The sequence below is a fragment of the Chenopodium quinoa genome, unplaced genomic scaffold (genome assembly GCF_001683475.1).
Source record: "Chenopodium quinoa cultivar QQ74 unplaced genomic scaffold, ASM168347v1, whole genome shotgun sequence".
Classification (NCBI taxonomy): Eukaryota; Viridiplantae; Streptophyta; class Magnoliopsida; order Caryophyllales; family Amaranthaceae; genus Chenopodium; species Chenopodium quinoa.
This window is the reverse complement of record NW_018744072.1, coordinates 1,983,585-2,007,432: the sequence shown is the minus strand read 5'-3', so window position 1 is coordinate 2,007,432 and position 23,848 is coordinate 1,983,585. Positions and strand designations below refer to the sequence as shown.

The following is a 23,848-nucleotide window of genomic DNA, read 5'->3' as shown; positions in this document are numbered from 1 at the left end:
AAATGGACACTATCAATGTATTAGCTTTGACCATAAATTTTTACTAACATGATAAAAAAATATATTTTATCATAAAATATGTTATTAGATATGTATTAATATAAAATTGCATAATATAACTTTTAAAATAATTTTCATTAATATTTAATTATATAAAAATAAAGTCAACATAGTGAATCGACAAGTGTTGTTGACTGCGCCAGTTATTTAGCGACAGAGGTAAAAGGGGTATTTAAATTTTTATAATGGCTCAAACCCGAAAAAGACCCGAGCCAATGAGACATCAATCCCACGCCTTGCTAAAGAAAAAACCAGACTGTAAAGGGTAATTGAAGCTGAAGGTGCCTGAAAGTTAAAGCAAAACTTAGTTTGATCTCCAAAGAAATCAGAAAACAGAAAAAATGGAGATATTTGGTATGGACTTTGGGTGTGTAATTGGATCTCTTCGCCATGGCCAAATTCCAGAAAAAGATTGCTTGCTTCCTCTTATTTCTAAGCTACTTGGTTATTGTATCGTTGCCGCTTCCACCACTGTCAAGATCCCTCAGGTTTTCTTTTCACCTTAATTTTATTTTTTTGGGAAATTATAACACCAAAAGCCCTAATTTGTTGTCAAGTGATGTAATTTGTTCAATTATTTTGTAATTATTATCAGATTATTCACTGAATTCCTTTTTTAGCGGAATTCTGCATTAATGGTCTTCTTCTCTCATGATTATGCGGTTGTTTGTTGATTGTTTAACCTACAAAAAGTATCAATTGTTGTTGTTGGTGTTTTTTTCCTTCTAAATTTAAACAATTTAACCAGTAAGAAACATTATATTGTGATGAATGATGGTATAATTGATTTTTTTCACCCCAAGTATTCCTTTTTTCAATGTCGTAATCGGTTTTTGGAGTGTTGAAATGAAATTATCTCTGTTTGTGATAGCAATTGCAGGTTTTGGTGTTTATCGGTGGATTTAAATTGAAGAATTTTCCATTAAAGTTGAGTTGTGGTTTTGAATTTTAATTATGGGCAGGTACATTGATGATAATTTTTGGTACACTTAGTAATTTAATTAAAGAAATGGTAAATAATGATCTCCGTACCATGTTAAATTTTTTCAAGTCTATTTTTGTTACCATTTACATCCAGTGGTACACTGGTACTGGTATCATCCGGAGATGTGAATATGAGTGTTAGTAATGTCAACAAAGAAAATTTGTACTTGATGCTTCCTCCGTACCTTAAAGTTTGCCCCTCGCCACTTTTCACTTGATTAAGAATTGTTTGAGTGGCTAGGTAGATTGGTTGTTTAGTATGTGCGGTAGTAAATAAGGTAGAGAGGAATTGTGAGGACCATGCTAATCAAAATGGAAATGGGGCTATATCTATCAGGGACGACCAAATAAGGAAAATGGGGCAATCGGACGCAGACAGGAGTGAAGACTAACTCCCTTACACATTCACTTGGGGCGTTCCATGTAAATTGAACAAAAAGTTACTACGTATTAATCCTATTATTATTCACTTAGCTTACCCTCTACTCTTAGTTTGTCGTTGACTTGCTAATAATTTTCTCTTAAAATTTTAGGCATTCCAAAGTTCTGTGGCATGTCTTAGGAACACTCGTATCTTACAACTTGTAGTTCTTTCACACTAATTGTTTCCAAAGCTTTAAATTGCTATCAAATTGATTCTGTCTAATATATGGCAGATATTGAAGATCTTGGAACACAAAAGTGTTAGAGGGCTTAGTGTGGCGGCTTTTGAGCTTGAAGTTATTGGTTACACAATTTCTCTAGCATATTGCCTTCATAAAGGCCTCCCCTTTTCAGCTTTTGGGGAATATGCATTTCTGTTGGTGCAAGGTACATAATTTAACTTCACCTAGAATTTTAGAACTCTCCCGTCAAGAAGAGATTGACAAATCTCCACTTTCTAATTTAAATATAATCATAGTTTAGTGAAAGTTGTTTATCCAACTCATGTTCTTACATGTTAAACCCAAACAAAAGATATAATAGTATTAAGATGGGCAATCAAAAAGGTAAAATATAATACTACCTCCGTTTCTTATTATTTGCAACAAAGGGGTATTATTTGTGAGAGAAATTATTCCTTTGTTGCAAATACTAAGAAATGGAGGTAATAGTATCAAAATTAGTGATCTTGTTTTCGTCACCTTTGGGGTATATTTTATTTTGTCAGTTTTTTTTTTATTATTTTTTTTTATTGGGAGGGGGGGGGGGGGAGGTGGTGGGAGGCTTATTAATTTATATATACATGTTTCATTTTTGTGCCTGTTATTTTTCTTGCATCCATTGTAAGAAATTTCAGGAAGAGGATTCATCACAGAACATTAGTTTTACAGATTAAAGATGCTTACCCTTTGCTGCTTCGGATGAACTTTTTATAAGTTATCATTTGACCTACTCTGTTTATGCTGCACTATAGAGTTTGAAAGAATGTTGGTGCAATATTTTTTTTTTTCTTTTAATGGCTGTTAGCCAAGTTTCTTAAGAATTTTTTTTTCCAGCTTCAATCCATTTCATGATTCACATGTTCAACTAGTCTTACTACTTACAGTTTAAAGTATTTATTCTTTTATTTTATTTTATTCTATTATTTTTGATGAATGCTTAATATCCATTAAGATTTTGTTCAATAAATTTCTTCTTGCAGCTATAATTCTTGTTGGGGTAATCTATTACTTTTCACAACCTGTGGGAACTTCAAGATGGATGAGGGCACTATTGTATCCTTTGCTTTGTGATCTGTTTAACATCTTTATCATCTAAAAAAAATTCCTCTCTTTCTTTAACATTATTAATTTAGATATTGTGGCTTGGCACCAACAATTTTGACTGGTAAAATAGATCCCATGCTTTTTGAGGCTTTATATGTGAGTGAATATTCTTAGATGATTTCACAATTTGTTTAATATCTGCTGAATTGGATATATATTGACAACTATATGGTATTGTTTTGAGCAATATTCCACCTTTTTGTTTGTTAAATACATACTCATTCTGATCCATTTATCACAGGCATCACAACATGCAATATTTCTCTGTGCAAGGATTCCTCAAATATGGAAAAATTTCAGTGTAAGTTGAACTCTTGAATGTTGGATACTGTTAGGATAATGAGAATGACAAGTGTTGCTGTATTATGTACTCCGTATCTATTTTTTTGTTAGTATTTCCATGCTTGAATTTAAAACATTTTAAGGCATATTGACGCAATTGGCTCTTGAAGCCATGACATAACTCATTAAGGTTAGGGGTGAAGGTGCATGGCACAAACCACCATTTAAAAAAAAATTAGAAATTTGTGTACTGAATATTATTACTGAAATTAGCTGCACTGAACCTTTGATTTATAGAAGTGGACTTAAAAAGAGATTCTTAGCTTAATAAAATACTTACAAGTGCAGTAATTTTGTTGGTGTTAGAAGACTCCGTTTACACCTTAAGTGCTTCTAGTATATAGGGTGCCCTTATGTGATTTTTATTTGGATTTATAATAGTATTTTACATTTGACCCTTGTTGGATGCAATCCTCCTGTCTCCATTCTATGATCTTCTGAGCCCAATCAAGGGGGTCATAACTGGCTACCAGAGCACATCTACTGTGCCTTAATATACAGTGTGTTGAACCAAGAATTGGCTACTTCTTTGTTGAAATGATTAGACCGGAGTTGAGCAGGAACTGGAATACATGGTCAAAATATCAACCAAATTGTTGAATTCATTGTCAAGTCAAAAAATTCTGGAGGAATTTATTTATTTACCCAGACAATCGACCATTCTACCTGCTCATGAATATCTTTTCTTTGATTTCATTGTTTCAGAAAATTTAAATTTTCAACCCTTTTGGTGACAAGCCACTGTAGTAGCTTTATCTTCCGAATGTTAATTCTTGAATAAATATCTAGGTAACTATTGTTCTTGACTATACTAGAGACGGATCTTAATGTCACATCGACTTATGACTTTATGTTACAAAGCAACCTTTTATGCTGTTTGTTCTTGCTAGTAAGAGTCCATATGATTTGTCATTATGCTTATATATGGGCTTAACATTTTTGACGACTCTCTTCATAACTTGCAGAATAAATCTACGGGGGAACTCAGCTTTCTAACATGTTTTATGAACTTTGGGGGTTCCATGGGTGAGTATATACTATTATACATGATTTCAGACATCTCTTTTTATTTCACAACATTTGAGGTTCATTGTTGCATATCGTGATTTCTGTTTGCTGTTTTGCAGTGAGGGTTTTTACCAGCAACCAGGAGAAAGCACCTACAAGTGGTATCCTTGCTCTTTATTATATTGTTGCACAGTTCTACATATTTTGATGGTATTTACTTTGTTAGTATATATTTGACGAATGAGGCACTTCTATATGGGGATTACTTATTTTATCTTTATCATCCTGCTTTGCATTTTTTTAATTAATTTTTATACTTCCTCCAATGTGGAGGGGATGCACAAATATTTTGTGAGAGAAAAGAGATAGAGATAAAAAGGGGACCCATGTGATGAGGAGAGAGAGAGAGAGAATCATTGGCCAAATGAAGTAATGTTAGCAATTAATTTGCAACTTTCCAAAAAGGAATAGGTTGCAATTAAAAAAGAACGGAGGTAGTATATCACAAGGGTCTTTTGATTATAATTGTCTTTAGTCTTTTATAAGTGATTAGGGACAACGCTATCTATGGCTAGACCTCACCAATCACTGTACCTTGGCTAAAATTGGTGGATATTGGATAGTTTGTAATGAGTTGCAGAGGACTTAAGTCAAAATTATTGTCTAGACCTTTCACATTGTTTTCCCTATAAATGTGGACTGCTGGGGAAATTTGGCCTAGGTTTTGACCTTTAACCCTTTAATGATTGATTCTTCATTTTGGATACAAAACATGCAAACTTTCCTTTAATTGCAGAGTTTGACACTATTTGGTAAGATGCAAACACTATTTGTTCCTGCAATACCCAAAATAGCCCAAATAGAACTCTGCAGTACAACACTACAAACCCCAGAGAGGGGGTGGGGTGGGAAGGGGATTGCATAAATCAAACACTATTTGTTCCTGCAATACCCAAACTAGACCAAATAGAACTCTTCAGTACAACACTACAAACCGGGGGGCAAGGAGAAGAAGCACATGCAAGGTGAGAGAGGGTGCGAATTTGATGTCACCTTCATTTATGGAACATCTCCATTCACTTGGAATTTATGATGCTAGCATAGTTGTTCATGCAAGAGGGAAACATGCAAGGACCACATCTTGAGTGAGAATGTGATGTATGTACCTTCACATATGGAACACATTCATCCACTCGGATTCTCATGATGCTAGCCATAGCTGTTCATGCAAGCAACTCTTTATTATAATACTTGAAAACTTTTGAAGGGCTTTGTGTTCCCAATAAAATGCATGTATTGTCATACCATTGTCCTGCCATGCCATTCTAGCCCATAACCACGGGAATCTTGATGTCTCCTTGAAGAACTGCTATGATATATTTCAGAGGTGCTTTCATATTGTTATGGATTTTTTTGGGAGATTTAATTGGACTTTAGTAGGATTGTTCTGGCTTTGACTCAGTTTGATTAATAAATATGTAAATGCTATCAAGGATGGCACATATTGATTTCTATGGTAGTTAAAGTGCCTTTTTTTTTTCCAAACGCAGTTTGTGTTACTCATTTGAAATATCAGCAGGGCAGCACATTTTAACTTAGGAACTTGGACAATACATATATGAAATTTTGGTATGATGGTTCACAGTGAATTGACAGTACTTTTACTTATCCTACAAATTACACTAGTGATTTTATTGGTGACTATCCCCTTGAACCCTCACATTTTCTTGGATTTACATCCTTCTCATGAACCTATATTTTGTGGTTCGACAAGGTGTTACTTTGTGACTAGATTGTGTCAGCCATGGTTAATTGACCAACCTGGTTTGACTTTCATCGAGTTGTAGATATGGGAGTGGCATAATGTGGGCATGAGGTCACCAAGTGATATGGTGGCATTAGATCAAAGTTAAGGGAATAATGTTTAACTTAAAAGAAGGGGAAGAAGGAACACAGACTTGTTTGTTCCATAATTTTTTGATAGAGAATCTTCTTTAGAAGATAAGAAATTTGGTGTGGAGTTTTGGAAACCTAAACAGCAATGAGATTGAAGCAGGTGTTTGAGTCCTTTAGGTTATTGGTGGCCATGTTTCAAGGAACGTGCAACTCCAAGGTTTGTTCGACATCTTGGTTTCCAAGCACCTTTGGAGATAAAATTGGGAGCTTTCTTTTACGTTACAATTTTTTTTCCCTATTTGGATGCCAAGTTAAGAGAACGCAAACCAACTCAAAATTGCCAAACTTCTATCAGGTGCACAAAGTGGAGGCTTTTGAAATGTGTAGTGGAAAGATGGTTAACCAATTATGTTGAGGATGGCACATCAATTTAGTAGACATGAGAGGTGAGAAAGGTGATGGGGAAGGGGGAAGAGGAAGAGCAAAAGAGAGAAGGTAGCAGTGTGGTGAGGAAGGGGAGGATGGGTGCTTCCCCTGCTTGTTTGTTGCTGCAGGAGAAATGTAGGAAAGCCTTATGATGCATCGAATATTAATAGATGTGAAGTCACTTTTACAGATTTATAATATGATCAAGGAAGAATCCAGGTATAGGTTACACTCATACGGTTTGTTTTTCCATGGTCTTTGTAAATTGCAATGTACTAGTTTAACTGTAAATATGCTGCCTTTTTCATCTGGAAATTTGTTTAATTCCTAAATTATGCCTTTTACATCTGGAAATTTGTTTAATTCCCTTTATATGCCTTCATTGTAATTTTAGAAGTTAAATCCGATGTCCAAATTCTTTATTATTCTTTTACTTCCCTTGATTCACAAATTGTAATTCCTTGACTCTGTTTTAGTTGTGATGGGCTCTGTCCTTGGTGCCATAACGAATGGTACCTTGTTAAGCCAGATAATTATATACAAGAAGTCTGACAAGAAGAAAGAAAAGAAGGTTGAGTAAAGAAATGTTCTGTTTCTGAGACTGCTTCGCCATGGCTGTAAAATCTCCATGTCACATTATATATCTTTTTTTTGTAAGCAACACTGGCAGTTTCAATCTGTAGATTTTATTACATTTATACACACGGGATGGAAGATAATCTGATACTAGTGACAAAAATAGATGTTGCTGATTCAAAAGATGAGCAAGATATTCTTTTATTCTGTCATTAATACTCTGTTGATTGTTACTGATGAATGCATGCTATTTCATTGTCTCAATATCACTGAGAATGATCTTACAAATCCTTTAGCTTCAAAACAAATTGACTAGTGAATTAGTTATTGATCATGATAACTGATTTTCCAGCATTACATATCCAATTATTCAATGATCTTCATACAGTCATACTTGAGTTTCTACTAGACCTTGTGGTATGCCGGTTTGTCCCACGTGGCGCTCATGTGGTTTTGCTGATACAAACTCCACCAGATTAACGGTTTTCCCGTTAAGAGACGTGAGAGGAAAAGGTTAGGGCATAGCAACTTCACAAATTATATGTAGGGATGCACCAAGAAGTCTTCCATCAATCTCTCAATACTGTTATACAGTCAATGTGAGGGTACAGGGGAATTAGAAGGTTACAAAAAATAAAAAAAATAAAAATGAAATGTATGATTAGCGATTCTCAAGGATCATGAATATCATTGATTACTTATTACATCGGAGTTAACTACAAAATGTATAGAGGAAAACTCAAGAATCTAAACTCTCATCTTGAGTTATTCTCCTAATCAATCATTCAAGCAGCTCTTCAACTACCTCTCTTTTCAGACAAAGAAGATAAGCAAGCAAGCCAAGTACCGGTATGTATCTAGCGTATTTTACAAACATAAGTCTGTCTTCCGCAACATTTGGTAGGTTTTCACCAATCAACCAAGGCTGAAAGATCATATAAAGAACAATATCCCAGATAAAAGCATAAGCGAGCCTCTCGGATCCCAGATAGCTCAACAAGAAATTCCACCTTTCATATAAATTTCCAAAATCACCATCCATTCTTCCATATAGAGCCCACAGAATGGATATTGCACACACAGCACCACCAATCAAACCAACTACTGGAGCACCTTTGATCATCACAGTACCCAGTTGAGAGGGCTTTCTTGGGTAGTCACTTACATCAGCTCCATTTAGTCTGATAGCCATGTAGGGTATCAAGAATGCTATGAACCAAAAATAATGACAGTACTCAACAACTCTTGCTTAAAATATAAACTCCGAATATTTATATATAAAAGCATAGCCACAGAAAAATATGAATCCTATAATATATCACAAATAAAAGAAGTTTAAACCAGCAAATCAAGATGGCTGAATTATATAACTTAATGTAAGAAAACTGGAGAAGCAACTTTACGGTAACTTCATTAGAGTGCCTATAGCTATTAGGATATTAAACGTAAGGACAAATTCTAGGGTAAATAACCAAGACACATTCTCCAATTGTTGGAAAGGAAGCAAAATACATGGACCAAAGATGAATTACGAGGAACTAAGCCTTCATTAGTTATCAACATGAAGAAACATTTTTAAAATGTGGGTGATATTTACATGTCACACAATGTTTACATTTCCAAGGTGAACGATTTTGTTATATTGCTCTAGATTTTCTAATGTACTATTTATGAATACTCTTTCAAAGTTTTACTTCTGAGTTCTGACTACCATTAAACAAGAAGAATTTTTATTCAACTTCATCAGAACAGTAGAGCAGAATCAGGCAAGATTTTCCAGACTAAGCAAAAGAGTCATCAGTAGAACTTACTGTTTGTCAGAAACATCTGAAGGCCCCATAACGCATCCAGGGATCCCTTGTACCTACTGTTCTTAAAATCAGTGTATAGTAGAGGAGCAAACATGAAGGTCCATGCCACAACAAAGTTGAAGAGCCCTTCAGACATCTAAATTGAAATCAGAATTCTCAATCAGAGTAGGTAATTAAGATATTGAATGCATTGGTCTTGAACTTCAGTCACACTACTTACTGGGTGAAGAACTGGGGCTTCTATAGCATGAATACCAACTACTCTGTCAGAAATACACAATACAAATGATTAGTACTTCACGAGGTTAATAGAAGACAAAGCAGAGTATAGGCCAGTTACCAGTCTACGTAAAAGAGGATAAAGGTGGGCATATATTAAAAAATGCAAAAAAGTTATATGATGACATCACAAATTAACATAATTTATGCTTTAATCATAGTGACAGTCATTTTATGCTTCTGTCATAGACAGCAGAACAACGCTTCATTCTATGGAAGTATACAACTTCTAGTATATCATAAATTCAAAATGGCAGAGGTGTAAACAACCATATGAAATCAGTAATTGTGTACAGATGGAATGTTAGTGAGAGCTCGATTTTGTTAATGTATACAGTCACAGCCCTAATGATAGCAAATTGGCCTATGAACCTCATTTTGTCGTAAGTCATAATGTGTAAGATGATAATTACATCCTCCTTTTCATAATGACTAGCCCTACCTGGCTACTTGCATCCATGTGCTTCATATTCGCCAGAGTTCACTCCCATATAGTTATCCCCCCCTCGTGACAATCTCATGAGTTTATTCTTCATTCTCTCAACAACAAAAAAGGAGCAAAATTGCCATCAGTTGTAAAACTCCCAGAACAAAAATTAACTAGCCATATTGCCAGTAATATTTGAAATACTGAGTCTAGGTCTGCTTATAATGAAGGTGGAGGTATTCATGTGCTCCAAAGAAGGCTCAAGTATGCTTTTGCCTTGGCTAGAAGGCTCAAATGTGCTTTTTCCTTGCTAAGAGTGATTATCAATCCAAAAACCTTATAAAGGCGGAAACCTCCTCAACTTGATAATTTCTCCATTGTTAGGGTTGCACGTGAATGACGTGGTAATTTAGGAAATGGTGCTGAATTAGGTGTCAAATTAAACATGGGCTTCCTCATAATAAACCAAAGTAGTTGTGTAGGCACACCACAACAAAATGGGATTGTTGAGTGGAAATAAAGAGGATATCTTGGAATCTATGATTGGTGTTGAGTAACAAACACAACACCGATATAGTAATATAGTATAATATAAAGTTAAAAACAATCTATGTTATTTATTGATGTTATGGTAAGTAGTGAATTTGAGTATAATTAATTGATAACCCAATGAAGATGAAGGATTCCCAACACCTTAAAGACTCCAAGATGCCAAGTTGGTGATATAATCAAACAATCATCTCTTGCAGCTTTTCACTAGCAATGCGACATAATTTGAAGTAGCCACATAGCTAAACCAAACTCATTTTCAGGACTTTTATACCGTTATTGGTAGGCTTGTTATGGTTCCAATCCAACTCATATGACCCAGGGGAACACCCAACACATTCACTTCAATTTTTGGAAAAAATTCCCGAAATTGGCTTGAAAAGGTGGATTATAGCCTTTAGTTTTGGACAATTTTCGACTTGTCTAGACTCTTAAAGGAAACATGCTAGGGTGCTCATATTGACCCCACAACACCTTTGAGAGCCCATTTTGGTGGTTGGAACCGTTCGTTTACAACTTAAGATTCCCTTCATTAACTCAAGACCACCACGGGACTTAATATGGGATCGACTGGTGATCATATATGGTTCCAAACAAAATCATATGACCTTGGAATGCATTCCCTACATTATATGACCTCAACCAAAAAATTATTGTTTTTGTTATTTTCCTCTCTCTCACCCAGCAACCAACCAGCTCTCCGCTCTCCCTCTCTCTGAACCTAAGAGTCAATTAGTCATGCACAAGCTACACATCCTGCTTGACTTGAAGTAAGTCATAGCTAGGATCTTGTACTTATAGAAGGTACAAATTTTGTTTTGATTGGTCGTGTCTTAGAAGACTGGTAAAATAGCTTATGATGCAGGCAATCATATTATTATGGTAGCATATTTACACTTGCCAAGAATATAAGACCATTAAAGTGATACTTACCAGCATTTGTCATTGGCAAGATAAAGAAGAAATTTAAAGAAAGGCCCACAAGAGCATTGATAGTGTCAGAACTGATAGCCCATACAGGATCACCCTGTCATATGTGCAAAATAAACTTTTATAGTTAAAAAGAGAGGTCAAACTTGCATAGCACAATGCTAGCAATTGTTCAGATAATCATATTCTATTTGAGACAATAGAAACAATTAAGTTCAATTCTTCAATATGTAAGATCACAAGGCATTAGAAAATTAGAAAGTACAAGAACATGAAAATATCAAACATAAAGCAGGAAATTCTCCGTCCCCTTTTCTTGCAGAATGGGTTGGAGGGTGGGGTGGGGTGGGGTGGGGGAAGGAGGTGTCACAGTGAGGGAGAGTTTGTGGGCATGGTCAGCTTTCTATGGAGCAAGAGTGCAATCAGATTTAAATCATTTAATTGAACGCATCCCCTCCCCCACCCTCCCTTCTCTCCGTCCTCTCTTGTCTACAGTAGAAGAGTATATGATTCCATAAAATTGGTTATTAGTATTGAAGTAGAGGGCAAGAGAGAACTTTGATCAGTACTTAGGAAGCTTCACACTACCGAAAATCGAGATTGTTCAGAAGAAGGGAATTCAAATTGTTGGAAAAGAAGAAAATAAAGTCTCAGAAGCTGGTTAGATAAAATTCAGTCCATTCATGTGCTAAAAAAGATGAAGATAACATGAATGACCTTTCCTTATCAAGAGACTACATTGCTACAGTTCCAAAGCAGATGAAAGCAACTGTGTAGGTTGTCAGTTTGGAAATATCATATTTTTGTGAAAATCTATAGATTTTGAAGACAGGAAGGTGTCATCTCTTGCAGGTATCTTGTGTTTTTTCTAATGGAGATACAAAAGAGTAATACACCAACTTGTCTGTACATTATGATACAATGAATTTTCATTGGAAAAAAGCCTTTTAGTATGGTTGAGATAAGCTAGAAGCCTTATTTACTTCTTTGGTCATCTGTAGATAACAATATATGAGGCGGTACAGGAGAAGCAAGAGGCACAAGTTGTGGCAAGCTGTGATTTTTGCTGTTATGTGGATATGCTTTGGTTGAAGACTTGAAGAGGAATAATAGAATTGAATTTACATGATCCTGTTTTCTTCGGCAATGATGTTCTTATGGGATCTCATAGTATTCAGCTTATGCTCGAGGTGCATGCCCCTTTCAGATGTAATACATGATTGGTACTCGTTATACTTTTGCTTGAGTTTTTTAGACTTTCAGCCCCCATCTTTTCGAAACTTCGTGAACTGTATCAATGGATTTTCTTTTCTTATTTAAATGAGTATCAAGGAGAAAGTCAGTAGAGCATAAGGAATTTTCCACGAAATGAGATTGGCCTGATCTCCACAATATTAGACCAAGTGTATGTAAGTGGAAAACCAATGGTTATCAGGTAACACGAATGAGTCCTCCCAATAGGCTCATGCATGTGTACATGGACAGCAACTACACAATAAAAATTCTATTTTGTCGGAGCATGGGAAGGTATAAATATAAAGTATTCTTACTCTAAATTAACCCTTATTAACCAAACAACACAGAAATAGAGTAAAAGATATGACCCAAAAGAAAGAGATACTACCAACTAAAAGACTGACTCTCTCTCGATTATTAACCTCTTTGAAATGAATTCAGTCCTATGATGTCTTGCCACAAAAGTAACTCAAGAAACTCTTAAATAAGTATCAAAGTTCAAATTATGTCATACACTCATGTCTCAACTTCAAAAGTTAAATGATATATATCTCCAAAAATGACGACCATTCCGCCACAGTAACCACAGTACCAGGGCCCAGGGGTGTGAAAGATGAGCATCTTACTCTAAACTATCCACTACTACAGTACTACTCCACCTTCAACATCACAAAGATACCGCAATTCATTTATATAAAGGACGACCCTGATATAAATTCAATCATATTCTAAATGCACGATATAATTAATTTCTTCTTAACAGGACCAATAGGAACTAAAAATCATGCTAAGGTGTAAATTCAAGATAAGCAGAATATGGAAAAAATTACTAGAATTTGCTTATCACTCGAATTTTCTTTAACTACAAGAGATGTATACAATTTCTCATTACTTCTATAAATGCAAAACAATAGAAAACTATGAGGAACATATAAAATGTCAGTAGTACTCCATAAATAAATTCAATTGAAATTTCGATGGCTTCGAAAATTATTAGATCTGACAAAACATTCCCCTAACAAAACGAGACTCCAATTCTATTCAAACAACAGCATCACAATTCACGACAACATAATTTCAATTAATTTATACCTTATGTTACATTCCATCAAATAAAATTTAAAAATAAAAAATAAAAAAAATAATCAAATATGACAGAAAATTAGGGCAAAATTAAATAGCATAAAAGGGGAGAGAGCATACTAACAGGTGCAAAAGGAAGCAAAAAGAGCCAAACAATGTAGACCCCTTCCATAACCCACAACACTGCTTGTGTTAATTTTCTACGAAAAGATTCAGATTCAGATTCATCTTCAACTTCTACACTTACTAACCCAGAATTCTTTCTATTCGACGAGCTTCGAGTTGCATAACAAGGAATTGTGAGTTGAAAATGGCGATTTGGCGGAAAATTAAGGGTAGTTTTTTGGGGGATTATGAGTGGAATATGATGATGATGACAGAGAGAAAAGCGTCGAGAAATGGAAGGTTTAGGAGGTGGTTGAGAGGTGTGGAACAGAAGAGCTCGAAGTGGAGTGGCTGTTGACGAAGCCATTGTTGTCATCTTCAAGGTACTGAAAGTTGTGATGAAGAAGAGAGAGAATGGTTATTGGTTTGATTCCTGTGTTTCATGGCAACGTGGCGCCAAATTGATCAGAGATATAAAAGTCACCTGCATTTTTTTCTAACAATTCCAAATTGGTCAACAAAAGTCAATAACCTAATATTTAAGGTCACTTGACACGTGTCAAGTCGTAAGTGGTCTAAAAAATTAAAGAAAAAATCAATAAAAAAAAAAATCAAAACCTCCCCCTGAAACCGCCCCACCCCCTTAAAACCGGCCCCAACTCCCTCTCCCCACCCCCTAAACCAGGAATAGCCACAATCCCAGCCTTGAAACCGCCACCATAAAACCCAAAACCAACTATAACCATCCCCATCCCCTCCCCCAACTCCCGATTCCACCAATAACACCAACCCCAACCCTTAAAATCACCCCCACCCTCGAAACCACCATAAACGCAGCCCCTTCCCTTTCTATCTCCTCTAATTGCAGGAAAACACAAACAAAGGAAGTGACAGGTGGGTTTTTGATACGAGGAGTGAAAGGAATGGTGTCCTTCGAACAAGTGTATTATTCCGATAGAGGGTTCAGATTCAATTACGGATTTAATTATTCAGTGAAGTCAAGTGATCGGAAAGTTGGGCTAGAGGCCATCTCCGATCAGTGAGATTAATTATATTAATCTCACAGCTTTCCTTTAACTAAACCTAACGGGTCACACCAAAGTGTGCAACCAAACTAAGGCGACGAAAGCCAAAGGCTTTAATACGTCAAACAAAAGGATACGTACTCCGACGTCAGATTTCGAGCTTAGAGTGTCGAAGCCGAACGTCAAACGTCGAGTTAAATTCTAAGAATTAACGAGACGAACAAATAAGTCAAACAACAATAATAAAGTCAAAGTGCATAGCCATAGCCTCGCAATGGCCTAGCTATGCGAGGGCTAGGCCAGCGCATGCTGCCACAAAGCTAGCACCGGCGGCAAGCCTAGCTTGGTGCACGCACGCACTAGCTGGGCCTGCTGATCGAGTGCATGCAGCTGGCTAGCATTGGCCGCAAGCCCAGCAAGCCATGCGCATTGGACTGCGGGTAAGAATGTCCAATGCGCTGCTTCTCCTGGGTCTGATTGGTATTGACTCGTAGCACTCAAGGCATACTATACATCCGGTCTAGTACATATCATGGCATACATGATCGATCCACTGAGCAAAGCATATGGAATCTGACTCATCCTCTCTCGTTCTTTAGGTGTCTTTGGACACTATTTCTTGTTGTGAGTTATGCCATGTGACATGGGTAGGTGACCTCTTTTGGCTTCCTCCATATTGAATCGTGCCATTACCTTATCGATGTAAGTACTTTGGCTCAATCCAATCATCCTTTTAGATTTATCCCAATAGATATTGATGCTCAATATGTACTGCGCCTCTCCCAAGTTCTTCATTGAAAAACACTTTCCAAGCCAAGCCTTTACAGACTCCAACATTGGATTGCTGTTTCCAATGAGTAATATGTCATCGACATATAAGACAAGGAATTCGATGTCACTCCCACTGACCTTCATGTAAACACATGACTCATCTGGATTCTTGATAAAACCAAACTCACTAATGGCTTCATCGAATTGCAGATTCCAACTTTTGCTTGCCTGCTTTAGTCCATAAATGGACTTCTTAAACTTGCATACCTTCCCAGCATTGTTTGGATCTACAAAACCTTCCGATTGTGTCATGTACACAGTTTCTTCCAAAATCCCATTAAGAAAGGCGGTTTTGACGTCCATTTTCCATATCTCATAATCATAATATGCGGCAATTGCTAGGATAATCCGGACGGACTTAAGCATGGCGACTAGCAAAAAGGTTTCATCATAATCAACGCCGTGAATTTGCCTGTAACCTTTTTCCACCAATCTAGCTTTGTATACATATACATTTCCATCTTTGTCAGTTTTCAACTTGAAAAACCATTTGCAACCGATAGGTGTGTAACCTTCGGGCAAATCAACCAAGTCCCAGACTTGATTTTCAAACATGGAGTCCATCTCGGATTTCATGGCTTCTTGCCATTTTGCAGAGTCAGGGCTCGTCATAGGTTGTTTATATGTCGCTGGCTCATCTTCATCCATAACTAGGATGTCTTGATTCTCGGTTAAGACAACACCGAGGTATCTGTCTGGTTGAGATCTTGGCCTTTGCGACCTACGTAGGGTAATAGGTTGAGCATTTGCTTTGTCATTTTGACTTTGACCATTTTCAACAGTTTCTTCCAAAGCATTTTGATTGTCAGTTTTGTCAGTTTGACTTTGTTGCTCACCTTCTCGAACTTCATCAAGTTCGATTTTCCTCCCACTTGTCATTTTGAAAAGATATTCCTTTTCCAAAAAGACACCATCTCGAGCAACAAATATTTTGTTCTCAGATTGGTTGTAGATGTAATACCCCTTGGTTTTTTTTGGATATCCCACAAAGAAACACTTATCAGATTTTGGTGCAAGCTTGTCGGATATGAGTCTTTTGACATATGCTTCGCATTTCCAAATCTTAAGAAAAGACAACCGTGGAGGTTTCTTCGTCCATAATTCATATGGAGTCTTTTCGACAGCTTTTGATGGAGCGTGGTTCGGTGTATGTGTCGCGGTTAGAAGTGCGTGTCCCTAGAGAGAGATAGGAAGATCGCTAAGACCTATCATTGATCGAACCATGTCTAATAGAGTTCGATTTCTCCTCTCGTGCACTTCATTCCATTGTGGAGTTCCAGGAGGTGTCAATTCTGAGAGAATTCCATGTTCTTTCAAATGATCGTCAAATTCGTAGCTAAAATATTCGCCACCTCGATCCAATTGAAGTGTTTTGATTTTATTGCCAAGCTGATTTTCCACTTCACATTAAATTTTTTTGAATTTCTCAAAAGATTCAGATTTGTGTGACATATGGTAGACATAGCCATATCTACTAAAGTCTTCCGTGAAAGTGATAAAATAGCGATAACCATTTCTTGCGGTTGTGTTCATTGGTCCACATACATCCGTGTGTATAAGACCCAATAAGTCACTAGCCCTATCTTCCAACTTGGTGAATTGTTGCTTTATCATCTTGCCTAGTAAGCATCCTTTGCAGTTTTCAAACGAATCTAAGTCGAATGAATCAAGAATCCCTTCATGAAAAAGTTTCTTGATGCGTTTGATGTTAATATGGCCAAGACGACAATGCCACAAGTAGGTTTGATTCGATTCAACTGTCTTAGCTCTTTTGGTGGTATCATTAACATTTGTCTAGTCACATTTAGAATGTGTAATCCCATAAAACATACAAGCAAGACATTTAAAACAACCATTGTTATAGTCTTATGAGCAAAACATCCCGGCGTCCAACGCCATAGATCAAAATATGTTCGATGGTAAGCAAAACATAATAAAACAAGAATCAGTTCTATTACAAGCCAAAGACAAATAATGTGCCTACAAGCATGACGGAAGGACCATCTTCATTGTCCGCTCGTAGTTGCACATTCACTTGTGAAGCCCTCACACTTGGTCTCTGAAGATAAGAGCATAAAGTGAGTCATACATGGTATCCAATACCTATGAATAGCTTATACACAAGTGTTAATGAAGATACCTGAGGTAGATGGAACATTCCTCTTTTGCTTATCTTCTCGGAAGATCTTGCATTCCTTCTTGTAGTGGCCTTGCCCACCACAATAGAAGCATCACATCTTTGCTTTGTTCTTGAACTTCTTCTTCTTCACTATCAAGGGCATCTTTGTAGCACCATAGGAGTCGGCCTTGCGAAGAATTTGCACCACCTCATTCAATGAGTATGACTCTTTCTTGGCTGCCATATGAATCCTAAGTGCATCAAAGCCCGGTAGCACCTCATCCAATGAGTATGACTCCTTCCTGGCTGCCATATGCATCCTAAGTGCATCAAAGCTCGGGTGGAGTGAGCCAAGCAAGATATGACCCGCCATCTCATTCTCTAATGAGATTCCAAGTAGCTCCCTGTGTTTGAAGAGCCTAGTCATTCTAAGCACATGAGGTTGAAGGGGCATACCAGGTCTCAATTTGGTATTGTAGACCCTAGACCAAACTCGGTACCTTGGCAAGGCAACCTTTCTGTGGGGCCTTGATTTTTATGTATACAAATGACCTAGTCAAATTATGAACATTCAAGTCCCGAGTCTCGGAAGACATGTTGACTAGATCCTTAAGACTATTAAGAAGCATGTCGGGAAGGTATGAGGTGAACTTCCTCTTCCAATCCTCTAGAAGGGAGTTCCTCATCAAATTTGTGACCTTGTAACAATATAAGGACCAAGTTTCATGATTTTCATCACTCATGAGTCCCTTAGAGGAGAAACTTGGAATTGGAGAGTCCAATATGTACTCCATGGAACTATTCCGTAGAGTTCTCCGGAGTTCTTCTTCCCATTCCTTGAAATTGACCAAGTTTAGGCTAAAAGCCAACTTATCGAGGAGTTCCGGGCACATGTTGTTGTTGTTAATTGCAGACATTTTTCTACAATTGAAAGAATTTGCAATGAAAAACCATTCATAAAACCAATAAGTTTGAAATTTAAAGTATACATGCAAATTTTCAATCTTATTAAGAGTTTTATCCACACATTTAAAATTGTCCCTTTTACGCGAGAATAAAACGATTCCAAGACCCCAAAAATTAGAAAGTGATTAAGCATGCTTTGGCTTGTCTTAACACTTAATATTTTAAGGTAAGCAATCCAATTGCTAATAGCTCTAAGCTACTCTTGGTTCGATAAAATGTCGCATCTAATGCTTCCTTGACGTTTATCTCCATTGCCACGACATCTATGGACTCCTTACTGATATCGTTGAGTTTAACCAAAACTAACGTGTATGCGCTTCCCTAGGAAAGTAGTAACGCCTTGCTTTGGCATAGCCTAGTACTATTCTCATTAGTTCCGTAATTGTCATTTTGGAATGACAGATTTAACTCAATTTTCTTTAAGACTTAGGGTTTCTATGTTGGTTAATTTAAGTGAACTAAACTAATCATTCAACATTCGAAATCCTAAACATGCATCTAACATCGCAATTATATATAAGAAAAATACATAAAGCATAACTAAAGATGCATTTGGCAACTAGCATGACCCCTTGAACTTGAGTCTTCAAATCTTCAAGAGCCTTCGTTGCATCCTCTTGGCTTCGTCTTCTTAGAAACGCCGTCTTCGACACATTACCATCAATTATGAAACTACTAGAAAAACTAGGACTAATCTAAATAATTTAAGTACAAAAATACTTAACGGCATGTAGTCCGTATTTAGATTTACAAAAATACAAACGGAACGCAGTCTGTATTTACTATCCTAGTTGGGCCCCACTAGTTGCCATTTTGTAAAACCTACATTAGAATATATGTTCCATTCATCCATTCACTAATGTGAATGGCCCATGTATTATACAAATAATTCAAGTAACAATTCAAAATGTGCGCAAAACTAGTTACTAACTTAGGTGGTTAATCCAATTAACGCGCCTAATTAAAACTAGTCAAAGTTGTTATCGATTATGTGAATTAACGCAATAATAACAGCTCAAAATGATTAACGAAGCTCCCACTAAATTCCACATCCAACTTAATTAAAATTAATCCAATTAAAATTAATTTAGCCGGTTAACCCAAAATTTTGCCAAAATCTTGCAAGTGCCGGGAAAAACCGAGGCCTAGCCTCGTTTTAATTAAAACGAAAAAGCACAAAATTAATAGCCCCTTACGGCTGAGTGCCTAGCATCCAAGCCACGAGGCTCGGCTTGCTAGGCACCAAGCCCCGAGCTGCTATGTGTGGGTGCTGCCCCGCACAGGCCACTGCTGCGCCAAGCCACGTGCTAGTGGCTGATAGCATCGCTTGCGCGTTATGCTGGCCTTAGCACCGTGCTTGCAACGCACGCAAGTGGTGGCCTCAAAGGCCATGCTTCTGTGCGGGCTTGTGTTGCCTAGCAGCCGCATACCTCACCACACGCAAGCCTTCTTCGCACCAAGTTGCCGCACCAAGGGAGCTGCTCGCACACACCAATGCACTAGCACGCCGCGCACTCTCGGCAACACATGCGGGCTGCGCAAGCAGCCCAGCTGGACGAGAGTTATGCTCGAGGCTTCGTGCCTCGATTTACCTGCTTGTGCCCCGGAATTTTATTCCCTTTATTTTTTGTGTGATATAAAAATTACTTCTAAATTATTTTTAAAACCAATATTGAGCAATATGAAAATAAAATAAGTCCAACTTAATTAAAATCAATTTTAGTGCACAAACCAAAATTAATTCACGAACCATTCTTTAAATAATTTTTGGCTCAACTTGATGCTACAAAATTGAGGGCTATTCTCATAATTAATTTAACCAACATATATTAACAAGGAGATTTGACAAAAGGAGATGGAAAAATAAACACAATCATCCAATGAAAAATTCTCCAACACCAACTTGTGCAAATTTGAAAAATAACATTCTTCCAACATGAAGAGTAATCAAATTTCAATCACAAGATTGCACATTTAAGACTTTAATCAACTCAAAAATGATTAAAACCAAAAATTATCTCATTATGGAATTTAGAAAGTTAAGATCCAACCAAATAAACAATTAAAGATTGAATCTTTACATTTTAGAGGCTTCAAAAATACATTTTTCACCATAAACATTCACACTCCAAGCAATTAATTTGCAAAATGTGAAATTGCAAGTTTATGTGAAAATAAGAGCTAACCAAATTAAGCACCAATTATGACTTTATAAACATGCTTAATAAGGGTTAAAATTGCAGAATATTAATGGTATAATCAAACACATAATCCAACAATTGCATGCCATAATTAATCAAGGTTTAAAATTTTTAAACTTTTACGTCTAAAACGAAATACCCTTCGAAAAACCACTTTTTGGGTGGATTTTGGCTTCTAAAATGCCATTTTTAAATACAAAGTGGATAAAGATTGATTTAGAATGTCGATTCCACCGAAAATTCACTATTTTTGAGTCAAAATCGGAGTTCGTAATCCAAAATCAGCATAAATACGAATTTAATCCAATTAAAAACGAGCTCCTAATCTAATTAGGATGCTAAACCAGAAATCTAAATCCATTTTAAATCACCTTAATTAATTTTTAGTTGTAAAAATTAAATGCAAGAGGCTCTTATATCACTGTTGGGTTTTTGCAGTGTCCGACATCGCGCGGAAACTGTTTCGGGGTTTTTGGAGTCCCTCGGGAGAGTTGCAATTCCAAGAATGCGCGTCCGGCTGATTGTACCTGCAAAACCACGAAACTCCGGTTGGGTGGTGTTCCGCCTCCGACGATCAAGTTAGAACGCGTATGAGGAGTATAGTGCAGAATATGAAGAGTCTTTCTCTCTGATTCAGAGAGAATTCTGCAACTATGATTGCTCGATTTTTGTGTTTGTATTTACGGATTTTTCAGAATGCCTAGTAAATGAGGATTTTCCTCTATTTATAGGGCAAGGGGATCAGTTCCCCTCTTTAGGGTCAAGGTGCCACGTGTCAGCCAGGGATTGGATCCCATTGGGCTCTTCTGAGGCTGATACGTGTCAGCATACTATTGGACCACGTGGCATGGGTAATTTTTACCCTAAACATTTACCCCTCACAAGTGTCACGTGTCTTGCCACGTGGCACCTGTGACATGGCTTGCCACGTAGCCATTTGTGACAGGTGTCACATTCTGGGAAGGTGACGGTTCGTCTTCTTCCCTCCTTTTTTTTTGAATTCGAATTTTGAATTTGAAACTAAAGGGTGCGACGGTTCGCCTTCTAGGTTTCCTCTATAAATGGGAACCTTCCCCAATCATTTTGGTTTACGCCTGAGAGAAAACGCTCTGACACGACTGCCTTTATTCACAACCTTCTTCTTTTTCTAACTCATCCGGCTTACGCCTGAGTCACCTTTGCTCCAAGTTCTCAAAAAACCGTCTGACTTGTCAGATTTTTCTTCAATTGCTTTTAGTATACCCACAGCCGGTTCAGTACCGTCTGGGGCATCTTTGAGCCATCTCTCTTAAAAACGCCTGACTTCTTAGTCAATTTTATTTTCTTCCTCTCAATATACCCTCATCCAGTCTTCGCCGTTTGGGGTACCTTTGAACCATCTTCTTTAAAACCGCCTGCCCAGCCGCTTATTTCCATTAGCTCTCAAAACACCTTCATCCGGTCTTAACCGTCTGGGGTATCTTCGAACCACGTTTTCAAAAAACGGTTAGGGCTTTTGCAACTTCAAATTTCCTTTGAAGAAGGTACATCCGGACTTCCGTCTGGGCTATCTCCAAGCAACAACTTGGAATTTCGCCTACTTGTTTCAAGGAGTCTACTCTTCCCAAATTTCTTCAACTTCAAAAGGTACCGTCTCTGCTCCTTGCAACTCTTTGTGCTTTTTTCCAGTTGTATAGGTTGTTAGTGAATAATGGACTCACCCAACACACACATGGCACGGCCTAGGACAGTTGTCAACCGGTCACCGGGCACGGATGAGTCTAGGATTGGGGATGTCGTCTAGGGGTGTTTGGACCACCCTTACTCTTCTGCGAATCCGACTGTCTCTGTTCATGTGCAGGAAAAAATGGCTTGTACTAGACGGACGATTGTTGATCTCGACTATCAGTCTGAAGGCTCAGCCGAAACTCCGGCTGAAGATGCTCCTTTTGACCAACTGGGCGTCCCTAGCATGCCCGGAGATGAAATTTTAGAAGAGTCGGGGAGCTCAGACGGTGAGGAAACCTTCCAACAATCAGACTCCACTAAGTCAACCATGGAGCCGGATGCCCCTCAAGAGGATGAGAAGGTATACAAGTGGCCTTCAATAAATAACCCAACCGAGGCGACCATGAGTGCCCGGGATATTGTAACCTTGAAGGCCACGCTACCGGCTTTCTTGGAGAAGAAGCTGGTTGGGGAAGGATGGGAAATCCTGGTGCCGCCTGGCAACGCAACCTACATTTGGGAAGACGACATTGAGCACGCTGACAATTATTTCGGCTGCTACGAGGCGACATTCAAAGTCGGGCTCTGGTTCCCCCTTCACAAAGCAATAAGAGCCATTTTAAGGGGTTATGACCTTGGAATTTGGCAATTAACACCCAACTCATGGGTGAATATATTGGGATATATTGCCGCCTGCGAGATGCAGGATGTGATGCCTAGTTGGGAGGTGTTTGCGCATATGCACTATCTTAGCCGTGCCCCAGGCGGCTGGAATGCGTGGTATACTTTGACCACGCATCCGGAGTTTATGATGACGCATGATAAGCCGTCAAAGTGGAGCAGTTTGAAGAGCAAGTTCTACATGGTCTCCTCTCCCTCTCTACAACTCAACCACCGGCTGCGTTATTATAACAAGCACCCGGCTCTACTTGCAAAAAAGTGTGCCCTTCCAAAGGTACCGGAAGAGGCATGGGATCAGATAATAGAGCCAGGTCTTTTCAAGAAGACCACAATGTCGCTTGGTGATGGGACAGAAGTAATTGTCCCCAAACATTGGGTCCCTCATCCGGACTGGCTCAAAGACGAGGCGTTCCTTTCCGCCTGTGGTCTAAGTACCATGTTTAGCAAACGTATGTTGATAGTTAACCGGCACATTAAGCCGTCTGCATTATGTTTGGATGAGTTTCGATTACTCTTTTTTGCAGAGAAAGGACTGGAGATGGTGCCCCCGGAGAAGACGCCGACTAAATTAGCGGCTGAGATACAGAAGGACCAGCTCGAAAAGAAAAAGGCCCAACTTGTGGCCAAGAACGATGGGGTAAGTGCCGAATGGCCTCTTTACCGTCTGTATGATAAGTAACTCAAGTTAATAATAACCGACTGTATGATGTTTGACTCATTTTGACTTACATCGGTTGCATGATGTTTGGCTCATTTTGACTTAAAACCGGTACTTGTATCTAACTTTGATACTAATTGTATGTCTTGATTTCTTTTGCAGACGGGGAGTAGGAATGTTCCCTGATCCCTTCGCCAAAT

At 37.8% G+C, this 23,848-nt stretch overlaps 2 protein-coding genes across 3 annotated transcripts; one reads left to right on the top strand and one right to left on the bottom strand.

Annotated features, from left to right (window-relative positions):
* The first annotated feature begins 262 nt into the window (after window positions 1–262).
* LOC110691241 (mannose-P-dolichol utilization defect 1 protein homolog 2-like) lies at window positions 263–7,304 on the top strand. The gene is made up of 8 exons (XM_021868153.1): window positions 263–548; window positions 1,701–1,854; window positions 2,669–2,741; window positions 2,822–2,888; window positions 3,034–3,093; window positions 4,100–4,160; window positions 4,262–4,303; window positions 6,941–7,304. The coding sequence occupies exons 1-8, from the start codon at window positions 402–404 to the stop codon at window positions 7,042–7,044; spliced, it is 708 nt and encodes a 235-aa protein (XP_021723845.1). The 5' UTR covers window positions 263–401; the 3' UTR covers window positions 7,045–7,304.
* Window positions 7,305–7,582: 278 nt separating this feature from the next.
* On the bottom strand, window positions 7,583–14,303 carry LOC110691239. Of its 2 annotated transcripts, none has more exons than XM_021868151.1 (5): window positions 13,480–14,303; window positions 11,040–11,133; window positions 9,072–9,109; window positions 8,852–8,987; window positions 7,583–8,249 (listed from the first exon to the last, which is right to left on the bottom strand). In XM_021868151.1, exons 1-5 carry the CDS (start codon window positions 13,834–13,836, stop codon window positions 7,822–7,824), a joined length of 1,053 nt encoding a protein of 350 aa, XP_021723843.1. In that variant the 5' UTR covers window positions 13,837–14,303; the 3' UTR covers window positions 7,583–7,821. The 2 variants fall into 2 exon arrangements, with proteins under 2 accessions (XP_021723843.1, XP_021723844.1); XM_021868152.1 differs by having other exon boundaries at window positions 8,138–8,221.
* Window positions 14,304–23,848: the final 9,545 nt, after the last annotated feature.

Excerpts from the sequence above, each read along its gene's own strand:
- LOC110691239 (XM_021868151.1), bottom strand. The coding sequence starts at position 13,836 with ATGACAACAATGGCTTCGTCAACAGCCACTCCACTTCGAGCTCTTCTG. Across the intron at positions 8,988-9,071 it reads AAGCCCCAGTTCTTCACCCA|ATGTCTGAAGGGCTCTTCAA; the intron begins GTAAGTAGTGTG and ends ATTTCAATTTAG. Across the intron at positions 8,250-8,851 it reads TCAGATGTTTCTGACAAACA|CATTCTTGATACCCTACATG; the intron begins GTAAGTTCTACT and ends TTTGGTTCATAG.
- LOC110691241 (XM_021868153.1), top strand. The coding sequence starts at position 402 with ATGGAGATATTTGGTATGGACTTTGGGTGTGTAATTGGATCTCTTCGC. Across the intron at positions 549-1,700 it reads CCACTGTCAAGATCCCTCAG|ATATTGAAGATCTTGGAACA; the intron begins GTTTTCTTTTCA and ends AATATATGGCAG. Across the intron at positions 2,742-2,821 it reads AGATGGATGAGGGCACTATT|ATATTGTGGCTTGGCACCAA; the intron begins GTATCCTTTGCT and ends TTATTAATTTAG.